This window comes from Stegodyphus dumicola, chromosome X1 (genome assembly GCF_044657685.1).
Source record: "Stegodyphus dumicola isolate Sdum_Otavi_A_Nest chromosome X1, ASM4465768v1".
Lineage (NCBI taxonomy): Eukaryota > Metazoa > Arthropoda > Arachnida > Araneae > Eresidae > Stegodyphus > Stegodyphus dumicola.
In genome coordinates this window covers 98,403,167-98,425,559 of record NC_140780.1, presented here as the reverse complement: position 1 = coordinate 98,425,559, position 22,393 = coordinate 98,403,167, and the positions used below count along the sequence as shown (strand labels likewise).

Genomic DNA, 22,393 nt, shown 5'->3' with positions numbered 1-22,393 from the left:
CAGATGTCGAAGACTTAAAAAGTGCTTTAGTGTACACCATGAAGTTCGAAGCAGCCCAGCAAGTAACTCGTAGAGACCACCACCCAATCAGACCTGCTCAAGTCCAGGAGACAGTGGAACAAATGACTGCTCATCTACACTATATAAGCAAGCAAATCAATGCCTTCAGGTGGAAAAGAAGTTGTAACAAATGAACTCATAAATATTACTTGAAATTAAAAATTGACTGTTTCAGAAATCTCTTCTTTAATAGGTTACACACCTTCAATGATAACTTCTTTTATTTATGAATTTCATAAAGGTCATAATAAATTGCTTCAGAAGTTCTTTAACAAAGCTGCAAATAATTAGTACAGCTCTTTTATGCTGATGGATTTTTATTGATGGTACACACTTTTTTCTGATAGAGTCCATCTGATTGTCGCCCAAATGGTATAGTGGTTAGGCTAGCTTACTGCGGTACCAGAGGGCCCAGGTTCGAATCCTGAAAAAGGTACGTATGTTTGTAAATATATATATAGTGTCAGTGCGGCATGGTGGCACTCTAAATATGTGCCAAACCAAGGAGACTCCTGGATTTTGATACTAAATAATAAGGTGTTAGCTTCCTTTGCATTTACAGACAAAGCAGAGCTTTTTAAAAATTTCTCGCTATCTTGCAAACTTAAGCTTGAATGTGTTATTCAGTAGTTTGTGAAGTTTTGTTTCCACCATTTTTTCTTTATTTTTAATTTTAGATTTTTATTTATTTTATATTAAGATTTACAAATGACATTATCATAACTAGATTTTCTTACATGTGATTCTTGACTTCATAATGGAGAATTTATATGTCATTCTTTAATGCCAAACTGCTTATCAGCGTTATATTTTCAAATTTTTCACAAAACTCTGTGAAAATTGTATTTATTCGGCGTGTTATTGTGTCTTTGCTTATCAGTGGTTTGCAAAACCATGATTTGTGCATTGTATGTATATATATATAATATATATATATATATATAATGTTGTATGAACTTAAATCCATTTAGTGCGAATACATACCACAAGTTTAACTGCCGAATGGCTGTAGCTATATTCATAAAATTGGTGTCTAAATATAATAAAGTGGGTATGTACTACTTGATGAGATAGCTGACAGTGCCACCTGGTGAAAAGTGACAGAGTTAGCCTCCCTATATAAAAAAAAAGAGAAAGAAATATGAGGAAAAGTTGAATTACTACAAAGTTGTATAGCATCATGGATTTAATACGAGAAGACACTTTGTGAATATGAATACCAAAAACAGAACGATGAAAACACACATTTGTTTCTTCGTGATTTCCAAAATTGTGACTTCGCGAAACTTGAACGAAAGGAGAAAAGATTCTCTTTCAGATGAAAAACATGCCCATATTGCGGCACAGTGATGTCACTTGTGATTCACAGTTAAGAGGACTGTGGTGCAAACCCCGCAGGGTGCATCCTTGTACTGACTGCCCTTACAAAGTAGACAACATACAGATCATGTGCAATCGTGTTGCAAACCACATCAACTCAATGCAACTTGAGCTTGACATGTGAATTTGTGCATTATGCAAGTAGTGTATGAAACGTCACACCTGTTCACCTGAGACAGCTATAAAAGAGGTATTTCCTCATGGTTGTATGTTGAAGCTCATGGTCATGGAGCGATGGTTCTATTTGCGGTGAATATTATTGCAAGGCATGATCGGCAGCGCGGTTGCATCGGCAACATTTTCATGTAGGCCCACATCCTTCAGAGGAAACCATCCTACAGGTTATGAATTGTTTAAGGGACATAAGCTGCATGACTAGCCGACTTCGATCCAGCAGACCAGCTAAGGTAGGGTGAAAGATGTCTTATCCATATGGCCTTACATATCCAAACAGCAGCTCAAGAGAGAGAAGTGAAAACTGTAGCCCCTCAAAAAGTCGCTTTTGGAAAATCCTAAATTAGTTTGGTGCTCATCCATACCGACCAACACTTAATGGGGTATTACTGGACAGGGATTCCGAGAGAAGTTTTGCATGGTGCAACTTCATCATATACCAGATAGAGGTCCGGCGAACATTCTTGGCAGGTATAGTGTGGACGGATGAAGCATGTGTTTCGCGGAATGAAATGTACTAAACATAGATAGAACAGAACCCCCATTACTTGACACTGGACACTGATAAATAGGCAGAACCCCCATTACTGGACACTGAAAAATCCATCATGTTCTGCCGACGCTTGACATCAAATATGGTTTTCGATTAATGTTTGTTGTGAAATTTATAATAACAGGTTAATCGGCTGAATATTTTACTAGGGAACGTTAACGGCCGCATAATATTTAGAACTTCTGTAAGACATAATACCTGATTTTTGTTGAGAACCTGCCATTGCTTTAACTCCTGAATGGATGTTCCAGCATGCAGTCGCAGGTGAAGCAGTACCTGATGGAGGAAATCAGAGAATGAATAATTGGATACAGTGGTTTCGAAGAGCGGCCTTTACATTCACCTGACGTGACTCCAATGGACATTTTCTTGTGTGGGGACCACAAGCATTTCAGGACCTTCAACGTTATATTACAGATGCTTGTGCAAACGTATCATCCGCTATGCTACAATGTCCAACATGAAGTTCTAACAAGGGTCCAGATGTGCATTTTAGCTGATGGATAGAAGTGTAAAACATCGAAAATAAAGATAGCTTGTGATAACTAGTTTTTTTTTTTTTTAATTCTAAGATCGTTTCGTGACACAATTTCAAAAATCGCAAACAAACAAATACGCAGTTATAACATTCTTTTTTTAACACTAGGCCCACTAGGTGTCTTTTTGTACAAAATTTACGATAATGTACAACTTTATAATTCACTTTTTCTTCCTATCTCGTATTGTTTTTTAGATAGGGACGCTAACTCCACTGCTTTCCACCTGGTGGTTTTTTATTTTGGTTTGTACATTTTTAACCACTTCGCGCCAGGTAGTGCAAATGCACGCTTATCACGGAGGCCAGCAGTGTCTTACGCGAGCGTCTGTCCAAGCCCGGGGGACTTTTTTTGCTATTAAGCCTAAATCCATGAAATTTCCGAAGTATCAACGCATTGTTTAATAATGCTCTATAGAGTATTTAAACAGTTTATGCTTTATAGATATTTTTATATATACTTTAATTACCTTATTTCTTGTTTAAAAGCATATTTTACACGTTTTATTTTCATTACTCACCATTTTATGACTTTTAACATTATACACCTGAAAACTAAATATATTACTTAAAATTCTCTTTTTGTATGAAAAATTTGAAAATGGGGATTTACACACAGTCCTACGTTACATTCCTTGCACTCATAATAACTCATTTGCCGTTTTGGAGGATTTTTCCGGGAATGTGAACAAACGAAGCATCGTCGTCTCATTTTCTTATCAGTCTCTTCTGAACAAAGTTTTGGAAAATGTGATAGTGATACTATGTAACATAGTATCCTAGTGACTCCACGTTACATAGTATCACTATCACTACTATCAATATCTGAAATATTTTGCATCATTTCTGCTATTTCATGCTCTGTTAAACATTTTCGACGCTTCAACATTGCAACCGTAAAAACAGAAAGAATTCACATCTAACAAGATCTAATTATTTTCTACATACTGAACTGCAAACCGAAATACCTAACATTTTAGCGAAAATAAAACTTCTCTACTTATAATAAACAACTACCACATGCGAATTTAAAGAGACGTCGTAAAGCATGCCATTCGGAAAGATTTATTTCCCCTTTTGTTTATATAATCAAAAACATGTGTATGTGAGTCATGCTTCTCTCATTTCGAGTAGAAAGTCTAATGTACATGTATCTGAAACCATATGGACATACAGTGCCATCTTGTGGCAGAAATTACAGTTTTTAAAACGTTCCAGGACACTGGCACAAATACGTGACAGTCAGGGCTGAACGGGAAAACGCTCTGGCACGCCTGCGTGTCGGCCGGGAAGTGAGTGTGGTCATTGCTGGCACATAGACGTGACAGTCGGCGCGAAGGGGTTAAAGCATTGCTACCAGGATATTTTTCAAACGAAAAGTTTTTGTAGTAGGCCAGGGTTTTTATTTATTTTTTTAATGTATGTTGCTTGTGATTGCAAAGCATTTGTAGTAAAATTCATCATTATGAAAATGAAAAAAAATTGTACAATAGTATACTTTTTATTAAGTTGAGAGAGTCATCACACATATAACATTAATAAATAATTATTATTTTTCAAGTTTGATAGTTAATTGATATGGCACTCTTAAATTAATCATGAGGGTAGGAAGTAATTTTTTTGATAGATAAATAGTAAAATTTCATGAGAAGTTTCCTACTGAGATTTTGTGCTACTAATTTCATGGACAAGAATTTGCCATTGCACTTAGTAACAGAGATAGTTGGTATTAACTAAAGCATTATATGAAGCATTTTAAAATTTGTAAACCAGTCAAATTAGATAAATAGTAAAATTCCATGAGAAGTTTCCTACTGGGATTTTGTGCTACTAATTTCATGGAGAAGAATTTGCCTTTGCACTTAGTAACACAGATAGTTGGTATTAACTAAAGCATTATATGAAGCATTTTAAAATTTGTAATTTTTATTTGTAAAGCAGTCAAATTCTGGCCATTCAATATCAAGAACAAGGTATTTTCACATGAATGGCAATTTGATGCAATATATTGTACTTACACAGCTTCATTAAGTAGCATGTTTTTAATTACAAACTTGTTTTACATCTGAATTGTTTCCCTATAATCGATGCATTGAAAGGCAAGTTTATGTCAATTTGGTGAATTACCTTGTTTTAAGTCTTAAAGGCTCAGAGTTCTTGTATAGATTTTAACAGTGTATTGTTCCTGTAAATTTAAGTGGAAAGTAATGTTTAAATTATTTCATCATTTAAAAAATTAACAATTATTGTAGGAACTCTCTTATTCTTGTGGGAGATATGGTAAAATTATAACTCTTAATTATTATCCATATTATAAAGTCATGTTCGGTTAAGCTGTTTGGAATCCGTCTTTTGTTAAATAATTTTAGATAAAAATGTTTTCGTATAAAAATTTATTATCTAGCATATTTTGTGTTGCAGGAAACCTTTGATTCAGTGTGTTGAAAAACAGTTATTAGGTGAACATTTGAGCACTATTCTACAGAAGGGACTTGATCAGCTGTTAGATGAAAATAGATTAAATGACCTTTCTCTGACTTACAGTTTATTTTCTAGAGTTAAGGAAGGTCTTCCTCAATTGTGTTCTTATTTTAACAACTACATAAAGGTAAGAATTGAAGTTTATGGCATAAAACATGAATTTAATTAATGTAATTATTAGTCATATTTCAGAGCATGTTGTTATTGTCATAGAATTTGGATTATTGTTTTCATGTTCTTTTAATAAGCATGGAGAGAAGAAATGTGTGCATGAATATTTCTTCACCAGCGACAAAAGCATAAATGTGCATTCTCATACACAATAAAAAAGTTACAAAAACTCTTTTAGTAAATTTTTGAGGTACATGCCTTTAATCACATTGCTATAACTATTAAACTGATTTTAATAAAAATTTTGTATGCAGAGAAAAATACTGCGTAATGACATGAATCTTAAAAATTTGTTTTGTGGTTTAAACAAAGTTATGATTTATAGTAGTCTTGGAATTAATGTTCAAAAGTTGCACTAATTTTTATTGTTCTTTTGTATTCTTTCTTTATAGTATCTTCAATAATTTTTCAAAATCTGCGTGATTAATTAGTTTGTTTTTATAAGCTATGTTTGATTCTCTGGTAACATTTTGTTTGTGGAAATCTTTCAGTTCAATTTAAAAAAAAAAAAAAAAAAAAAAAGCTCATTTTTCATTTTAGTTTATGACACCCACAAATCATGGCTAATGAACTTTACGTTTTGTGTTTAACACAAGATTTGAACAGTTGTTAAAAGTACTTAAAAAGTCCCCCCTTTTTTTTTAATCCAAAATTTGTCACAGTAGTATTTATATTATTTTTAATATTAACATTTATTGAAAGTAGCATCATGATGCTAATGTGCTCTTTATGTAATGAGTTTTCTAGACTAAATTTTCATAGAAAAACTATACTGCTGGCATTAAAGTTCTTTGCTGTCTCTCATTGATTTAAACTACACTCTTACTACTCCTACTTTGTCATAACAAGCTTCCCTAAATCCACTAATTGAGCATGAACAGTGACATAATTTCTGAGACTTGCAATTGCATTAATGCTTTTTGGAATCACATCCAAAGAAAAAAAAGGTGATTAAAAATGAAGTGTACTGTATTATTAGTTATTGTTCCATTTTTCTTAAATAAAATTTTACATTGAAGGAGGCACATGAATTGAAGCTTTTTGTATTGTATACACATTCGCTTGCTTGGGAACTGTACAGATAGTTTCATTTATAGTTATTTCTGAAGCAGATTAGTTAAAGTATTAAACAAATTGGCTCATTAGTTTGTCTCTGTCTTTTTTGATTAGAATGTAAATATATATGGCAAGATATAATTTTTAAAATTATTCTACTGTTTGTAGTGAAACAATAAAATACTTTTTTTAGTTTTAGAGAATAAAAAATGAGTTAAACATTTTGTGTATTTTGTGGATATCTTTAAGACAAACTGTTCTAGCTAATTCTAATATAATTTATTTTTAGGCCAAAAATATCTCTTAAAAAGTTTAATTTTGTTCCATTGATTCTAACGGGATTGTTATGGAAATGTATTTAAAAGGTATGCTTCATACTAAAGAAACTTTAACAAATACAGTTTCAGAAAGATTTAAATGTAAAGAAAGAAAAACTGGTGAGTACAAAGAACTGTTGATTTAAGATTATGTAAAATAAACTTCGAAATTTGTTAGACTGTGAATGGAAAACTTGTTCGTTGCTGTGAATAAAAATGAGTGGTAAACACCTGGCATATTTGCAAAATTTAACACATGGAAGTTTCCTAAGCTAATTTATTAGTGGAAATAAAAGTAAAGCCAAAATATGGCGCATCATTAAATCTTGTAAATTATAAAATTATGCAGATATTGTCAGGAAGTACTTTTCTATTAGCAGATCCTGCTTCAGAGCATTTAAGTTTCCTGCTTCAGAGCTTGACTAAAAAGTTAGAAAGATGCGTAAGTCTTGAGAGATTTCTCCTTTTAAAGAGCAGGTGTTCTGTGCATTGGAAAGGTAGAATGCTTCTGTGAAACATTTTATATACTAAAATGTCACGAAGAAAAGAAGTAGTTAAGTCATAAAAGAAACATGTATTTTAAGAGAAAACAGTGTTCTCAAGGCCTGTGTAAAGAAACTTACCTTAAGTGATAGAAGGAAGAATCACCAAATGATAGAAAAAACTTATGAAACAAGGTTTCACCTTCCAAAATTGGGAAACCAGCAATTATTTAGACCGATACTTTTATTTATTTATACAGTTTGTAACGAGCAATTAAAACATCTTGCAAAATTGCCTTAAATCTGTATGACAGTTGTTGCATTTTTCTTTGGTTATTGTATAACTCAAGGGGTAAGTGATATTTATTTATTGATTTTTGAATAAAAGCAACAATTTCTTGCACACTTTGTTGAAAATCAAAATAGCTACAGTAAAAGCTTGACTAAAAAGTTAAAATTAGACTGAAATTCAAAATAATATTTTTATTTTTCTCTGCATCAACTAAATTCATTCCTCACCAAAGTATGTTAAGCATTCCCTTTCCCTTTTTTAATAGTAAGTAGATCATCTGATTTTCCTCTTTAAACAACTTTTTTTCCCCCCCCAGAAAAGGGGACGTGTTATAGTTTGCAATCCAGAGAAAGATAAGACTATGGTTCAAGAACTCCTAGAATTTAAAGATCAGATGGATACTGTTATAAATCAGTGTTTTAAGAAAAACATAAAATTCATACATTCCCTAAAAGAAGCATTTGAATATTTTGTAAATCAGCGCCCTAACAAGCCAGCAGAATTGATAGGTAAGGTATAATCTTGCATCTGATTCAATTTATTTTTATAAATTAGGAATATTTTATATGAATTTTTGAAATTCTATTTTTAGCAAAATTTGTGGATTCAAAACTTCGGGCTGGAAATAAGGTAAACACGTTTTTCATCTTTAATTTTTTATACCTTTAGTTTTATCTTTTTTAAATCTCAGTTCCTGAATTATATAGGAGCTATTTGAAACACACAGGTCACATACAGGTTTTATCCAATACCTAAAAATGTATAATCTTCGGCAAATTATTATGGATTTCTGAGAAACTTGTTTCTTAGTACATATTGCTGTGATTAAGTGATTTCTTTTAACCGCATGTTTCCAAACAAAAGCCTTATGTTGAGTTATATTTTAAGCTACATTAATAAATTTTAGTATTTATTATGACACTCTTTGGATTTGAATAATCCTGTATCCATTTGGGCATTCTGTCTCTAAAGTCTTTCCAGTGCTGCTGTAAGGCTTTGTTATTTTCTCATGTTGTATGGGAGTTAATCTATATTTTCTGTTTCTTTTTCAGGAATTTTGTTTTTGAAAGCATTGCATATTTTTTTAATGGACTTCATATTGGGGCTTTCTTGATGCTAAGCCTAGCACTTTGCAGTTTCTATTTCTTTTCATGGCTTGGGTTTTATTTTTGAAAGTATTCTATATTTTTTAATGGAGTTCATATCAGGACTTTTTCCATGCCAAGCTGACATATGGAAGTGCTTTAGAAATAAAATATGTTCATGATTCTGAATATATGGCAAAGGGTCTTGTAGACAAATTGCATCTGGAAAAGGTTTTACGAGATCTCGTATTTTGTGAATGCACATCCCCTTTAATTATTTTGATACGTTTGCTACACTAAACAGATATGCAGCTGAAAATAATTGATGGATGGTGCTTTGCATCAGTAAAAATGCAATTCCATCTCCTTGCCTGTTAAATGTTAAAACAAAATTAACTTTCCTAAAACAAAAAAAAAAAAAAATGAATATAGTTTATTTATTTATGTGATTAAAAATGTATTGGTACTTACATTTATTAAATAAAATGTTACAAATTTAATTCATTTAAAAATTTGTTTGTGAAATGCAGCTGAAAAAATATTTTTAAATTTTGCTGTCGGTGATAGATAAAAACCATAATATTTTATGCAAATTTTTTAGTTTACAAGTATGTATGGTACAAAGATCAAGATCTGGACGTCCAGTATCCGGAATGATTTAAAATCTAGTCTTCAAATTCACCACCAACTTTTTTTAATTTATTTTTTATTTTTTTATGCTTTACGCATGTGCATTTGATTTCCCCCATTTCCACGCATAATAAAACATGTGGATAGTCCCGATTCTTGATTTCACTTCAGCACTGAATAAAATACATCATTATTGAAGAAAAAATCATTGTAGAATTAATTTGTATGATCAATAATTTGGCTTCATTGCTGCCTATCTGCATGGCATACATCTCAAACCAAAACATTCTACATAGATACGTCATTGATTCTACATCTGCTAATATTTTATATCCCTGATGCCAACCTGGGGAATCATTAGTTATTATATTTTGCTTTCATCGCCGCATGTTTATCAATACACGACAACTTGAGTAATGACTCATATAGCAATGCCTAAACATTTTTTATGTTAATAATTTAATAACAAAGAGTATGATAACCTTTTATGTTGACATTACACTTGGCAATGATTACAGATTAAGTTAAATGTGCTAAGAAATGTTGACGAGGAAACATCTAACAAAAAATTTCTTTCCATAGGCTAAAAAAAGATTTTGTTAATGATACTTATAGACCAATAGATTACATTTAGTGCTATTTGAATTAAGAATAACTGATTTGTTATTCACATAAACCCAGAACCTGGGCTCATATGGCTACACCGGGTGGCAGAATTCAGGGAAGACAAGGAAAGGCACTTGGTGGGAAAATTTAGGATTCTCAAAGACTGCATCAGGCGGTAAGATATCTAGTGTCAGCCCTTAATAAGCCTTAAGTATATGTTGGAAATTATTTATTCAGGACTTGAATAAGCCTTAAGCATGTGCAAGAAATAGACATAAGTATAATAAATAACTAAACTAATTCAATTCAGACTTAATTGTCTCAGTGCGCAATAGAAGCAAGATAAAATTTAGTGGAACAACTTGTCGTTAGTTGCCATTCTCATGATACATAGCCAAATATGTATAGTGAATGATAGCTAAATTTTATGATGATACCCATGAATGTTAAAGGTTTATGGATATCACAGACCAAAGGCAAAATTTTCCAATTAACAGATTTTGTAAAGAAATGTGGAAAAGTGGTAATAAATGAAAATGATATAACAAAAGTTTTTCATTGGGATGACAATGCTTCTCAATAATCAATCAATTAATGATGGCGAAATCTGTAGTACAATTCTAGATCCGGAAAATACTGCTACCCACAGTGAAGAAAGTGACAGAGAGGTTGCTGAAAACGAAAAAAAAAAAAAAATTGATTGACAAGTTCGAATTCTCAGCACAACACTTACAGGACTTAAACGATGTAACTGAACAAGAAATTATGTCTGTCTACAGAATTAAAGAGATTAAACAACTTACACTGAAAGAAATGTTTAATAAAGTAAACAAATAAATATTAAACATTTTTTGTAGACTTTGATAACCTTTGGATCATAAATGCTTCATTATTTCATACATCACTATTTCATATTTTTATAATTTCTACATACCATCTTACTAGATTTAAACTGATGATCTAATATTCAGAAATATCCCAAATCCAGATTCGTGGATGTTCCGATGAGTCTGGATCTCGGACTTTGTACTGTATTTGTTTGAATTAAATCTATAATATTTTCAACTGGTTGTGCTAATCTTTTCCAGATTATTTTGTGAGATGCAATTTGTTAAAGGCGGATTTATATTTAATCAAATTTGCCTTTTTGCTTAAGAATTGTTGAAAGGATAAATCAGGTTCTCTGATATGCTGAATAAGGTTTATTTAACCCTTTGCTGCACAGAGTCAACCTTTGAAACCATCTGTTAAGAATTTTTTTTTTCTCATTTGTGCAGTGGTTTTATTGTATTAATGTTTTTAACACTCAAAAGAACCAAGAGATGGCAGTACAAAATTGAGCCCTTCTTTCTGTATTGATTTATACGTGGTTAAACTTCGGACAATCGAAGATAAAAAATTTCAATTTTTCTCACTAATTCCATAAAAAATGCATGTAGTACCCAAGTATAATTTATGAATCTTTTATTCACATATTATTTTAATTATAAAAATGCTAACATTGAGAGAAATCAGTAATAAATTTTGCATTTTTTTTTTTTTTTTTTTTTTTTTTTTTTTTTTTTAATAATTTAACATGTGGTTTTGGTAGAAAACCACAACCCTCTTTGAGCTTAGATAACTTCTACATACTATTTTTGTTGAAAATACGAAGAAAGAATTTTTTTAATTTTACATTTTTAGTATTTACTTAGTATATTTATACATTTAGAATAACATCATATGAAATTTCCTCCTGAAATAAGATATTTTTAAATTATGGAGTTAATATTCAGAAATTATATTTTAATTAATATTTGACAAAAATCATAAATTATATGTATTATTGTGCTGTAAAAATCAGTGCTAAAAAGTTTGCAGATTTCATACTCTACAGTGGTTTCACTCCTAAACCACCACCCCACCTCCATTCCAAGGTGTGCAACGTTTTCTTTTTTAATACATTTCACATTTAGGAAGCTCAAAGGTACTAGTTATGAGTTAATTTCATTAAAGGCTGAAAAACTTTCAAGAATAGATAAGGAACTTGATAACATCAGAGTTATACAAAAATGGCACTACAGAATGCAGCCAACAGTTACAACCACTATAATCATTGAATTGGATTAACTGCATCCTTATTTATATTTATGTGTAGCTCACTGAATCCACCTCTCAGTCTCAATAGAGGTGAGCTAAAATGTTTTACATTTTAATTTATCAGTTGAATTAAAGCTACTAAATACAGGGTATGCAGCTACATCCGCAAGAAAAAGGACATATTTTATACTAGCAGTAAGCAGCTATAGTTTTTAAAGAGTAGGAGAGACATTAGGATCCACTGTGATACATTTTCAATTTGGAGAATGTCATCTTTAATTTATTTTAATTCATAATTCTTTTTCTTTCTTTAAATGATGCATAAATTCAAAAATGTGCATCATAGTTTTTAATATATGCCTAATGTGCCCATTGAGGTTTTGACAAAAAATGGAATTTCGATATCCTACCCCCTACCTTCCCACCTGACCATCATTCATCATGCTGGCAGGAATGTGTACTTTGATAATATGTGGGAGATGCATTTGACTGAAACTTGATTAGCCACTCAGGCCAATGGTCTAAAGCCTGTACTAAGCATAAGGGAGTTCGTGTAAGGAGCAGTTGACAAGCCAGATCTCCAGACTGATAGTTATACCCATTATGGTCTGTGGCCACTGGGAATGGTAACCCAGACTGATCATTGTAGCAGTGGTAAGAAGAGAAATTTTTTCTTAAGTCCACCATCTCGGAGAATGTTGATCCCGTGGTGTGTGGCAAGATTGACATACTTCTACCCTGCCTGTAACTTTTGACTAGCAGACCCAACTCCTGCGTGATATGGAGGGTTTAATCTAGGCCATTCTGTGTAATTCCTGATCATGGCATGAATATAATTATTATTATCATCATCTCCTTCTGAAAAAAACTTGTTGGTACGTGTGAATTTGCAATTTGAGCAATGTGGCTCCTCAACTCTTCTATGCTGAATTTACATTGTTGTTGTGTACTAAGGTGGGAATTTTATACATATATGTTCAAATTAATTGTTAGCAAAGTGTTTTATGTAGTCATTGATGTGAAAAGAAAAAATTTCTTTTTATGAAGTGCTTAAAAAGTATGCGTAAAATGACAAAAATTAAAAGTTTTATTAAAATATGATTATTTAAGGATTCTATTTTCAGAAGGAACCACTGTGCAGTCTTCTGTCTGAGTAAATGCATTATAAAAGACTTGTAAAAATTCTTGGATATTTGTTAGAGGTATTAACTTGTATTTAATATTGCAAGAATGACAGTGAGCACTTTACCAGAAGCTCTAAATAGAATAGGGAAATATAAAGTAATACCTAAATACTGATGTTTTGTGTCAGCCACTGTTAACATTGTAAGATACAAAATGTTACCAGTTTTGCTTTAAGGACTGAGTCACGTCAAAATTTATGTAAAACGTGTTTTAGCAATTTCTGTGCTGTCTGTAAATTAAATTAAAAGAAAATTCATACTAATTCCATTTGTTTAAACCTTATATCAGGGTTGAAGAGATTCAGAAATTTTAAATACATTCATTTGTGTATGTAGCTCTTGGTATGTACCAATAACAATAATAATTCATTAAATATAAGACATAAATTCATAATCAAAGTCAAATTTCTAGAGGTTGTAAAATGGAAGAAAATGTAAACTATGTGTCTGGATCATGATTCTACTTTTTTAGTCAAGTAATCAGTGTATTTGTAAATTTTTTTAATAATTTATCCTCTATGTAAAAGAGTTCAATAATTCCATTTTATTCTTTAAACATAAAAGTCATTTTTTATTTTGAAAAGTTCAGAAATGAGTCGGGTAAATTAAAATATTATTTTATAACTTAAAATTTTTCTAGTTGCTTCTAGATCTTCATTAAAGCTCTTTGAAGATGTTAACTTCAAATAGTCATAATTTCAGGTTTTATATGTGTCTATAAGAGAGGGAGAGATATATCTGATCACAGACATATCAAAATCACTTTTCCCCCCAGTTTGTTGATTTTTTCTAAATGTAAGTTGTTGTAGTAATTCAATAAAAAGTAGCCCTTGCAATCCTAGTATTTGTAGAGTGCCAGTATTATTCTGTGGAACACAGAAAAAAAAAAGGGGGGAAAGAAGCAAAGAAAAAAATGCTTTTCAATTAGTGAGTGATTTGGAACCAGCTCAAAGCCACCCATCAGTGAATCAAAACTGTGAAGCAAAAAATTGTTTGGTTCAAATTTCCAATATGTTTATGCCATTGTACTTGTCGGCTTAAAAGATAGAGATCATCAAATAAATTTTACATTTTTTCCACCGTCAGAATGTGAAAGTTGAGCATCTATAACTACATCTGTTGTGAATCCTCAGTTGACACAACATAATAAGATGCAGAGAGAATCTTACTTTTCCAAGGATATTTGACTGAACTACAAAAAATAAAAAGATTACCATATCAACACAAAATATAATTTTATTCACCAACTCGGTAATCAAAAACTAATCTTCTGTTAATTTTAACAAATTGGATTTCAAAGGTAAAAACTGTTGTCAAAAATGATAATACAATAATATGCAAGGTAAACATTTATAATTATTAAAATATTTGTGAGTTACTTTCAAACTAATTATTTACATTGTATGCCATTACACATCTTTGAAACCCACATGAACTCATTGCATTTTGCCTATGAAATTCTTGCTATTTGAAATTAGTAATGTTTAAATGTTTTTATTTTAGTAAAAAGCATTGTTATTACGATAAAATAATTCAGTACTTTAAATAATTTTGAATTTATGAGTAATTTTAAGTTTGTTTCATAATTTATTTGTAATGCTTTTAATCTTGTTTTCATATTCTTGAGTTAAGAAATTTATGGAATTCCTAAAAAAAAAAAAAAATTGTAAATGCAGACAATATCAAAATGTTCCTTGGAAAAACTGGAATTGTTTATGTGTTTAAAGATAATTTTACCTATCCAGTATTTGATCTGTAAAAGGATCTTCTCATAGATAAGGTTTTATATATTTTATAAAACAGTGTTGTGCAAAAGGCATTTCTGATAAAGAAAAGTTAACTGTGTTTCCGGATTTTTTAAAATGCGAGGCCTTGTCATTTTTATATCTGCAAATATGTTGAAACTGAAAATGATGTATTAAAAGAAAAAAAAATGACTTACTTTTCTAATTCGGAACATGTTATATTTGATGACCTTGTTTTAGTTATGTAATACAAATTTAAAGATATAACACAAGGACTGCTAGAGCATCCCTTGGCCACTGGTACAGAACACTCTAGTCAGCCAAAGCGGATATGTTTGTATTTGGAGAAAGCTGTGAGGTCTTTCATTTGTGTGTAAAATAAAAAAAATTATAAATATGATAATAAAAGTGAAAACATGGCATCAGCAATATTTTACTAGATTTATGATGTTAAAAATTATTTTTTCTATATGAAAATTAGTTTGTCATAAAATTTTGAAATTTGTAGTGATTACTTAAAATAAGTAATGGGTATATGAAATTTTTATATTTATGATACTTTGTGGAAAACTTTGAAAAGCCTTCCCTGCACAAATAAGGTTAGGTAGACTCTAAAACAAAAACTTTGGGACTGAAACTTTTAATAGGACTCTGGAATATTACCAAAGTTCATATTTTGCAGTTATTTAAATATTTTTTGGTCAGAGTTTTATGATTTGTATTTTCAAATTATGTTTCTCTTCATTTCTTAATGCTTTAGCTCATGGGTGTCTAAACTATGACCATTTGAGGGCTGCATTGCAAAGGAAAAAAATTTGCGGGGCCACAAATACAATATTTTTTAACAAATTAAAATAAAAATTAGCTCTATGTTTTATTAAAATAAAGTAACTTCTTTTTATTGTTAATTTTATAAATTTGAATTAGATATGTATAGGTAAATATTTATTATTAATTTTTTATAGTTTTGTTTCATTTACTTTGGATTTCATAAAAATGGAAAAATTTCAAATTAATGAGATGGATGAATTTGCTTTTGTTGAACAAGCAAATCGCTATTGGGTTCAATAGATGAGGTTGCAATTTTCAAGATGTTTGTCAGTGATCTTTTGTTTTTTGTATGCTTCATTTTTGAAAATAATTGTTCACAAATATAGCTCCTGCCAAAAGCTGAAGACATTAATAAAGCATGATTGTGAAAATTTGGATATTTATCGTGGAGTAGGTAATCTTTATAAGATTTCAGTAAAAAAACATTTTCAAATTTTTCTTTCAGTTGAATGTCACTTTGCAGTTAATACATCATGACATACTAAGATGCTTTTATTTAAATGTTTATTTTAAAATAAATGCCAACGAATCGATTATATATGATTAAAATTCAAACATTTATTTTTTAATAAAAATGTGTAAATTTAAATACTTTCATAATTTGGGTTTGGGCCACACTTTAGACACCCATGCCTTAGCCCTTTATCTCTAAAAAGGCTTCTTTGTTGCTCAGCTTTTCTGTCTGAAGGGGGAATATGTAAATCAAAATTATAACTTAAATTAACAATAGCCCCTTAATTCCTCATCTTAATCTTGGTATTTCCCCCTCTATGTACTAAAAATAGTAAAAAATTTTTGGACTGTGTCATTTCTATATTAATCTATTTCATGACGTTTACATAATGATTGATGATGGTGTAGCTAATTCAAACCAAAACCTTTCTAAGCTTCTATGTTGAAATAGCTATGCTAAGCAAATGTAGATTGCTGCTTTCTTTCTATTAACAACGTCAAAAATGTAAATATTCTTTTCGCTAGATGTTAGGTTGCAGCTCTCTCATGATGAAATTATTTCAGTATGTTTGTGAAAATTCAAATAATGAGACAAGGAGGTAAAAATTACTTTAGACAAAAGTTTAAACTTTCTTGGGAAAATTTTGTAACATACCAGGAAAGAAGTTAATATGTGCACCTTGGAGAAACACAATGAAAAAAAACTAAAGTTCTAAGACAAGCAGTAACAGGAATGATAATTCAAAAATATAAAAGTAAGCCTTTATAACCTTAATGAATTATGTATACTTATATTAAAAGTATAATTGTTTTGCAATAAAGATTTCTTAATATAATTATTTATTTTAGTTATTTATATCAGGTTTGTCACACTACCGGGAAAACCGAAAAAAGTCAGGGAATTTGAAAATCGACCAAAAAATTCAAGGAAAAGTCAGGGAAGTTTATATGGCGATCTCCCCCTTCACAAAAAGTGAGTTTTGCGCCGATGTTGGAAGCGATCACTTTCTTGGCAAATTGTGTATTGCGTGAGCGTCATTCAGGCAGCTGGCATAGAGCCAATTTTCACAGCTCCAATTAGATTGTCTTTTAGAAAAGCAAAGCAGGTTTCCAGTAACCTTGAGAATCGAGAGAATTACATGTTTAGTGCATGTTCAACTAAACAAAATACTTATTCTCGTATAAAACAAAATCGGTTTAATCCTAGTACAGTACCAAGTCCGTAATCCAGACTCGTCTGGACTTCCGAATTAGGGGTTTTTCCGGATTATAGATAATCAATTTAAATCTGCTAAAATGGCATGCAGAAATTATACAATTAATAATATGGAATCATAATTTATGAAATAAAGAACAATTAATGATCTAAAGGGTATCAAAATTTACAAAAAAAAAAAAAAAAAAAAAAAAAAAAGCTTAATATTTATTTGTTTACTTTATTAAACATTTCTTTCAATGTAAGTTGTTTACGATACTTCCACAAAAAAGTCAAAAATTTCCTTTTTCTTGTGTCATATATAGTGGATTTTCCAGTGCTATACTTCTCACATAATTTTGAGACGGATAAGCCTTTATCCATTTTTTGCAGGAATTCCACTTTTTGTTTAATGGACATCGAAACATGCTTTCGCTTTGTAGATCCTTTGGCAGCTCCAGAATTGGAAACTCTTTTTGACATAATCAAAAGTTCAAGCTTAATTTTTATAAAATTGTTCTAACAGTCTACAAAAAATAATAACCCGGATCCAGTTACAAGATTAAGGAACAGCACAATCTGCAACATTAACTGAATGCGTTAACGCTTACGCATGCGCATAAAGTTTGTAGTTTTGAGGTCCGGATCATAGATCATTTCGGATTATGGACGTCCGGATTACAGACTTTGTACTGTATATGGTACCGTGGAGGTTAGAGAATCAAAAAATATGTATTGTTAAGAAGGAAAACTTCTCTGCAACAGGAGTGGCTCCATTCCAACATAGAGGGAACATGCACGAAATATCACCAAAGCTCGAAGCCGGTGTCGAATTCGTAGGTCATGTTATCAAGAGTTCATAAAATTAATATCGTTTAATATTTCTTTAAACTTTAAAGGAAAATAAATATTTTTTGGCACAAGTAAATTAATTAATTAATGGATTAGTTATTTTGACCCAAAAGAAAAAACAATTACACGAAAATCCATGTTTAAATTATTGCAAAAAATCAAAGAAGAAACGTTTTGTCAAAGAACACTTCTTAACATGTGTTCCTCAGTTTCCTGTACACATCACGGAGAGGGAAATTCTGGCTGCCAGGTTCTGTCGCCAAATCCCTTGGCGAATTTTCCCTTCACTTTCTAGTGGCATAATAGCATTATGTTTATGGAATTTTTCCTTCTTTACATAGATGTTCTTTGGTTAGAATAACCTCCATGTACGGTACACACAGGATTTGGTAACATTATGCTGAGTAGTAAACGGTTCATTTTGGTGTTGGTGACAATTTTCAAAATTGTGCCAAGGCATCACCGTATATTAGAATTTTACCACAAAATCTTTTAAACTTTTTTTTTTTTTTAAATAAATGCCTTATTTGTCATTTTGCAGTAAAATAAAAAAAATAGTAATCAGTCATCTAGGCTAACCATTTAATAAAACTATATTTGCTAAAATATCGTTGATTATTCTAATTTAATTTTGAGTAATTATCTTTATTCTTATGTTATTCGTATCATTTAATGTTGCTTCTTCTCTCTAAATTTGTTTATTATTAGTAAATAATACTTTCAAATTTCAGGAAATTTTCTCTGGCATAATCCTGAAATAAATTCTAGCAGTATAATGACATACCATCACAAAATTTAATGCACATATTTTTTGCTGATGTATGTTGTTAAATATCTGAATTTATTTAAAAATATCATTAAATAAATTTCTTTTGTTTAGCTGTAAAATGTCTGCAAAAAAAGACATTTTTTAATCCAGCTTGGGCAGATTCTAATCTCAATCTTCAGTGGAGAAACAACTCCTATTATAGTTATAATCATAATGCTTTGGGGATTGTATCTATAAGTCATATGTAATAGGCAAATTTTTGTGTTTTCAACTAATAATATAATTAATCCACCTCTTAGAACAGCCAATGATAGACTGGAAGTTTTTTAAAAAACACACCTGGAAAAGTCAGGGAATTTCATTCTCCTGTTTGAGTGGAACCCTGTTATGTGAATGTGTCCATACATAGTGTAAATTAGAAAGGGAAAATTGTGTATAATACCTAGGAATACATTATCCATAAAATTTATTAATTTGTAAATCCCTTGGTCCCAAGTTGTTCAGATCAAAAGAATTCTAATTGTATTTAAATTTTTTTCCCCAAAAAGTGAATTAATCTCTTACTTATGAAATTGTTTTGAAATAATTTACATATAAAGCGAGCAAAGATATGTGATAGCATGCACAAAGAAACCAGTATAAGAAAATTCATTTTATTAGTAAGGAAACTAAACTTATTTTGAGGGTGGGAAGAGAATTTCTCAAACTTAATTTTATAAATTGCAAATTTTTAGTTTTTGAAATTAAATTATTTGCAGTACAAAAAATATATGACTAATGTGTTCATTCAGAATGAAATTGTATAATTTTCTCTTATCTTGCACTTCAGAATGGTTTATTAAAAAATACCAGTTGAAATTATATTCTTTAACTGTTACGGTGGTTTGTCAAATACATTTTAAATTATTAACCACAGCTAAAAAATAAATATTATTCAGGGTATCCAATCTAAGATGTTACAAACTTTGAGGGAAGGTAGGGTACACCTAGACGACTCAGAAATGCATAGAAATGCTAGGTTTGAAACACCTTCCTTATGCGGTAGAAGGCGTTGAATGAATAGGTGTGAGTGTTTCAAGCATGATTGTTTTGAAGCTTTTTCACATTTTTTTTAGATGCAAAATGCTAAAAAAAAAGGTGCTTATTCCTCTTTATTAACGTAAAAAAATAACAAAAGGAAGTACAATTCGTATCAAAGGAAGTGTTCAAATTTATGCGCCCCTTCCCCCACATGTGATGCAGGCCTTATCTTAACTGCATGAAAGTTCGAACATTCTCAAACATTCCAGGAGTGTCTTGAATTTTCCCGCAGCTGTAGCGAGGTCCTCTGTGCTGTCAACAGGGGTTTTGTAGCCAAGGGAATTCGTATGGCACCAGAAGTAATCAATACACAATGGGTCTGCTGATCAGGCAGGCAAATTCGTTGGACCACCACGGCCAATCTGTCTTTGGCCAAATGTTGCATTCAGATGGTTACATACAGAAAGGCTGAAATAGGTGGAGATTCCTTCGTGGTAGTACCACAGGGAAAGATGCATTGCAGTGGAAACCTGTGCGTTCTGTAGTAATTCTGGTAACACTTCTTCCAAGAATATCAAGGAGTCTGCACTTTTTAGACAACAGGTATGGCCCAAGAAAATAATCACAGTGCCAGTCTGTACGTTTACCATAAAACGTGTCTTTGCAGCTCGAGTACATATGAGTGTTCACCATTGCCCATGCATGGTTGTTATGAGTGTTAAAAATACCTTTCTCGTGAAATATACCTCATCTGTGAACAGTGCAGAGGCTGGAAAACATGGATCTGCAGTTTGTTTATGCAAATACCAATGTGAAAAAGCCTGATGAGATTGAAAATCACAGTCTTCCCTTAACTGAATACGCTGTAAGTGATATGGATGCACAGCGTTGCAATTCAGAATCCTCTACGGGGTGTTGTATCAAATCAGGATTTTATTCACTGTACCTCGTGTACTTCTACTGGGAGTGCTGTCTGCTAGACCTAGCACAGTTTCCTCATTGACTGGCATACATGTCATTCGATCATAATTATGTGTGGCCTCATGAAAAGAACCGCTGTCAAATAATTTGCTGGTGTAGGCACACAAACATGGTAGAGGTGGGAGTTTCCCTCAACGGGTACCTCTCGGAATACCACCTCAACCATTACAGTATGTGGCTGGTGTAGGTGCACAAACATGGCATAGGTGGGAGTTTGCCTCAATGGGTACCTTTTGGCATACCAAAACCATTACAGTCTGCGGCTCTGTATGCCAGAGGCATATCTGCTTTCCCTCATTTAGTGTAGTCTGTCATTCTACAGCCACTCTGTCTGTGTGCAAAATGAAGATTCATCTCAATGCTACTCTTTCTGATCGTGGAGTTCCTGTGGTGGCTAGTTCGACTCTCCACCAAGAGATTTGCATATTGTCCCTTTAACACTATATCGAAAAGCATTGCGCCAAGAATCTTATCGACTGCACCACTCTCGCAGCTAAGTCGTCTAAGTATACTTTGTCAAACAAATTATTTTTGACTGACTGACAGATATTTCTTCAAAACCTGTTTGTCTGTTATGCAAATTTCATATTCTTATGTCAAGTAAATTGTGTTTCACAAATAATTTTTTTAATGCATAGCCAGTGTTTAGAAGCTTTTTGTGCTGAAAAATATTATGAATTAATTGCAATTATAAATATTAGCTGTGAAAATCACCCTTGGGTCAGCAGGTGAATTTCAGGCTTTCTTTCCAAGCTATTTGTTACCTTCATTTTGTAATCTCCCTGTGTAATGACTGCTGTGTTCCTTCTACCAATAAAGTATGAGAGGAAGTTAGACAGATGAAAGTAAAGAGTTATATGCAGTTAGTGTGTTCAAAAAGAATATATGTAGATGGAAAAATCTTATTTGTGATGAAGTCGGAATGATCTGAAACTGATGAAATTTTACTTGTATAATAAATTAGAGAATGTTAAAAGTTTCAGTCAAATTTTATAAGAATTTTCTGTATGCTAGTATTTAGATGCACTGATTCCTTACTTGTATCTTATCTAGGAAGCAACTGAAGAAGAATTGGAACGCCTTCTTGATAAAATAATGGTTTTGTTCAGATTCATTCATGGTATGTATGAAATTTTGTTGGTCTTTATTTAAACATGCATTGTCTTTTTAAAAAATCCTATCCTGCTTCAAAAAACCTAATTACTTTACATTGACACCCAAACTAAACTGGTGGTGGACAATAATTCGTTACCAGCATGATTTGGTGATTGGGTCCCTCATCTCCACTCGCATTTTAACCCGTTCGCGACGGGCACCTCTGTTACCGAAGCGTTCTCTTGAGACGGCGTGTTAAACGGATGCGTCGTCCTGTGGGGACGGGAAATTTGTGGTGCTAAGCCTAACTTTGGAAAAAATTCGTATGAATAAAATTTGTCATCCAATTTTTCCAAATTTGGATACA

At 31.6% G+C, this 22,393-nt stretch overlaps 1 protein-coding gene across 2 annotated transcripts in view; it reads left to right on the top strand.

The window, feature by feature from the left end:
• Positions 1–22,393, top strand: part of LOC118181390 (cullin-4A-like) — a 201,322-nt gene that overhangs the window by 109,355 nt on the left and 69,574 nt on the right. Inside the window, exons 7-10 of one of the 2 annotated variants that reach the window (XM_085807729.1) lie at positions 5,124–5,310; positions 7,818–8,010; positions 8,094–8,131; positions 21,985–22,051. In XM_085807729.1, the coding sequence (XP_085663855.1) occupies positions 5,124–5,310; positions 7,818–8,010; positions 8,094–8,131; positions 21,985–22,051 (485 nt within the window). The remainder of the gene's footprint in view (positions 1–5,123; positions 5,311–7,817; positions 8,011–8,093; positions 8,132–21,984; positions 22,052–22,393) is intronic. The other variant, XM_085807730.1, reaches the window with a different exon arrangement.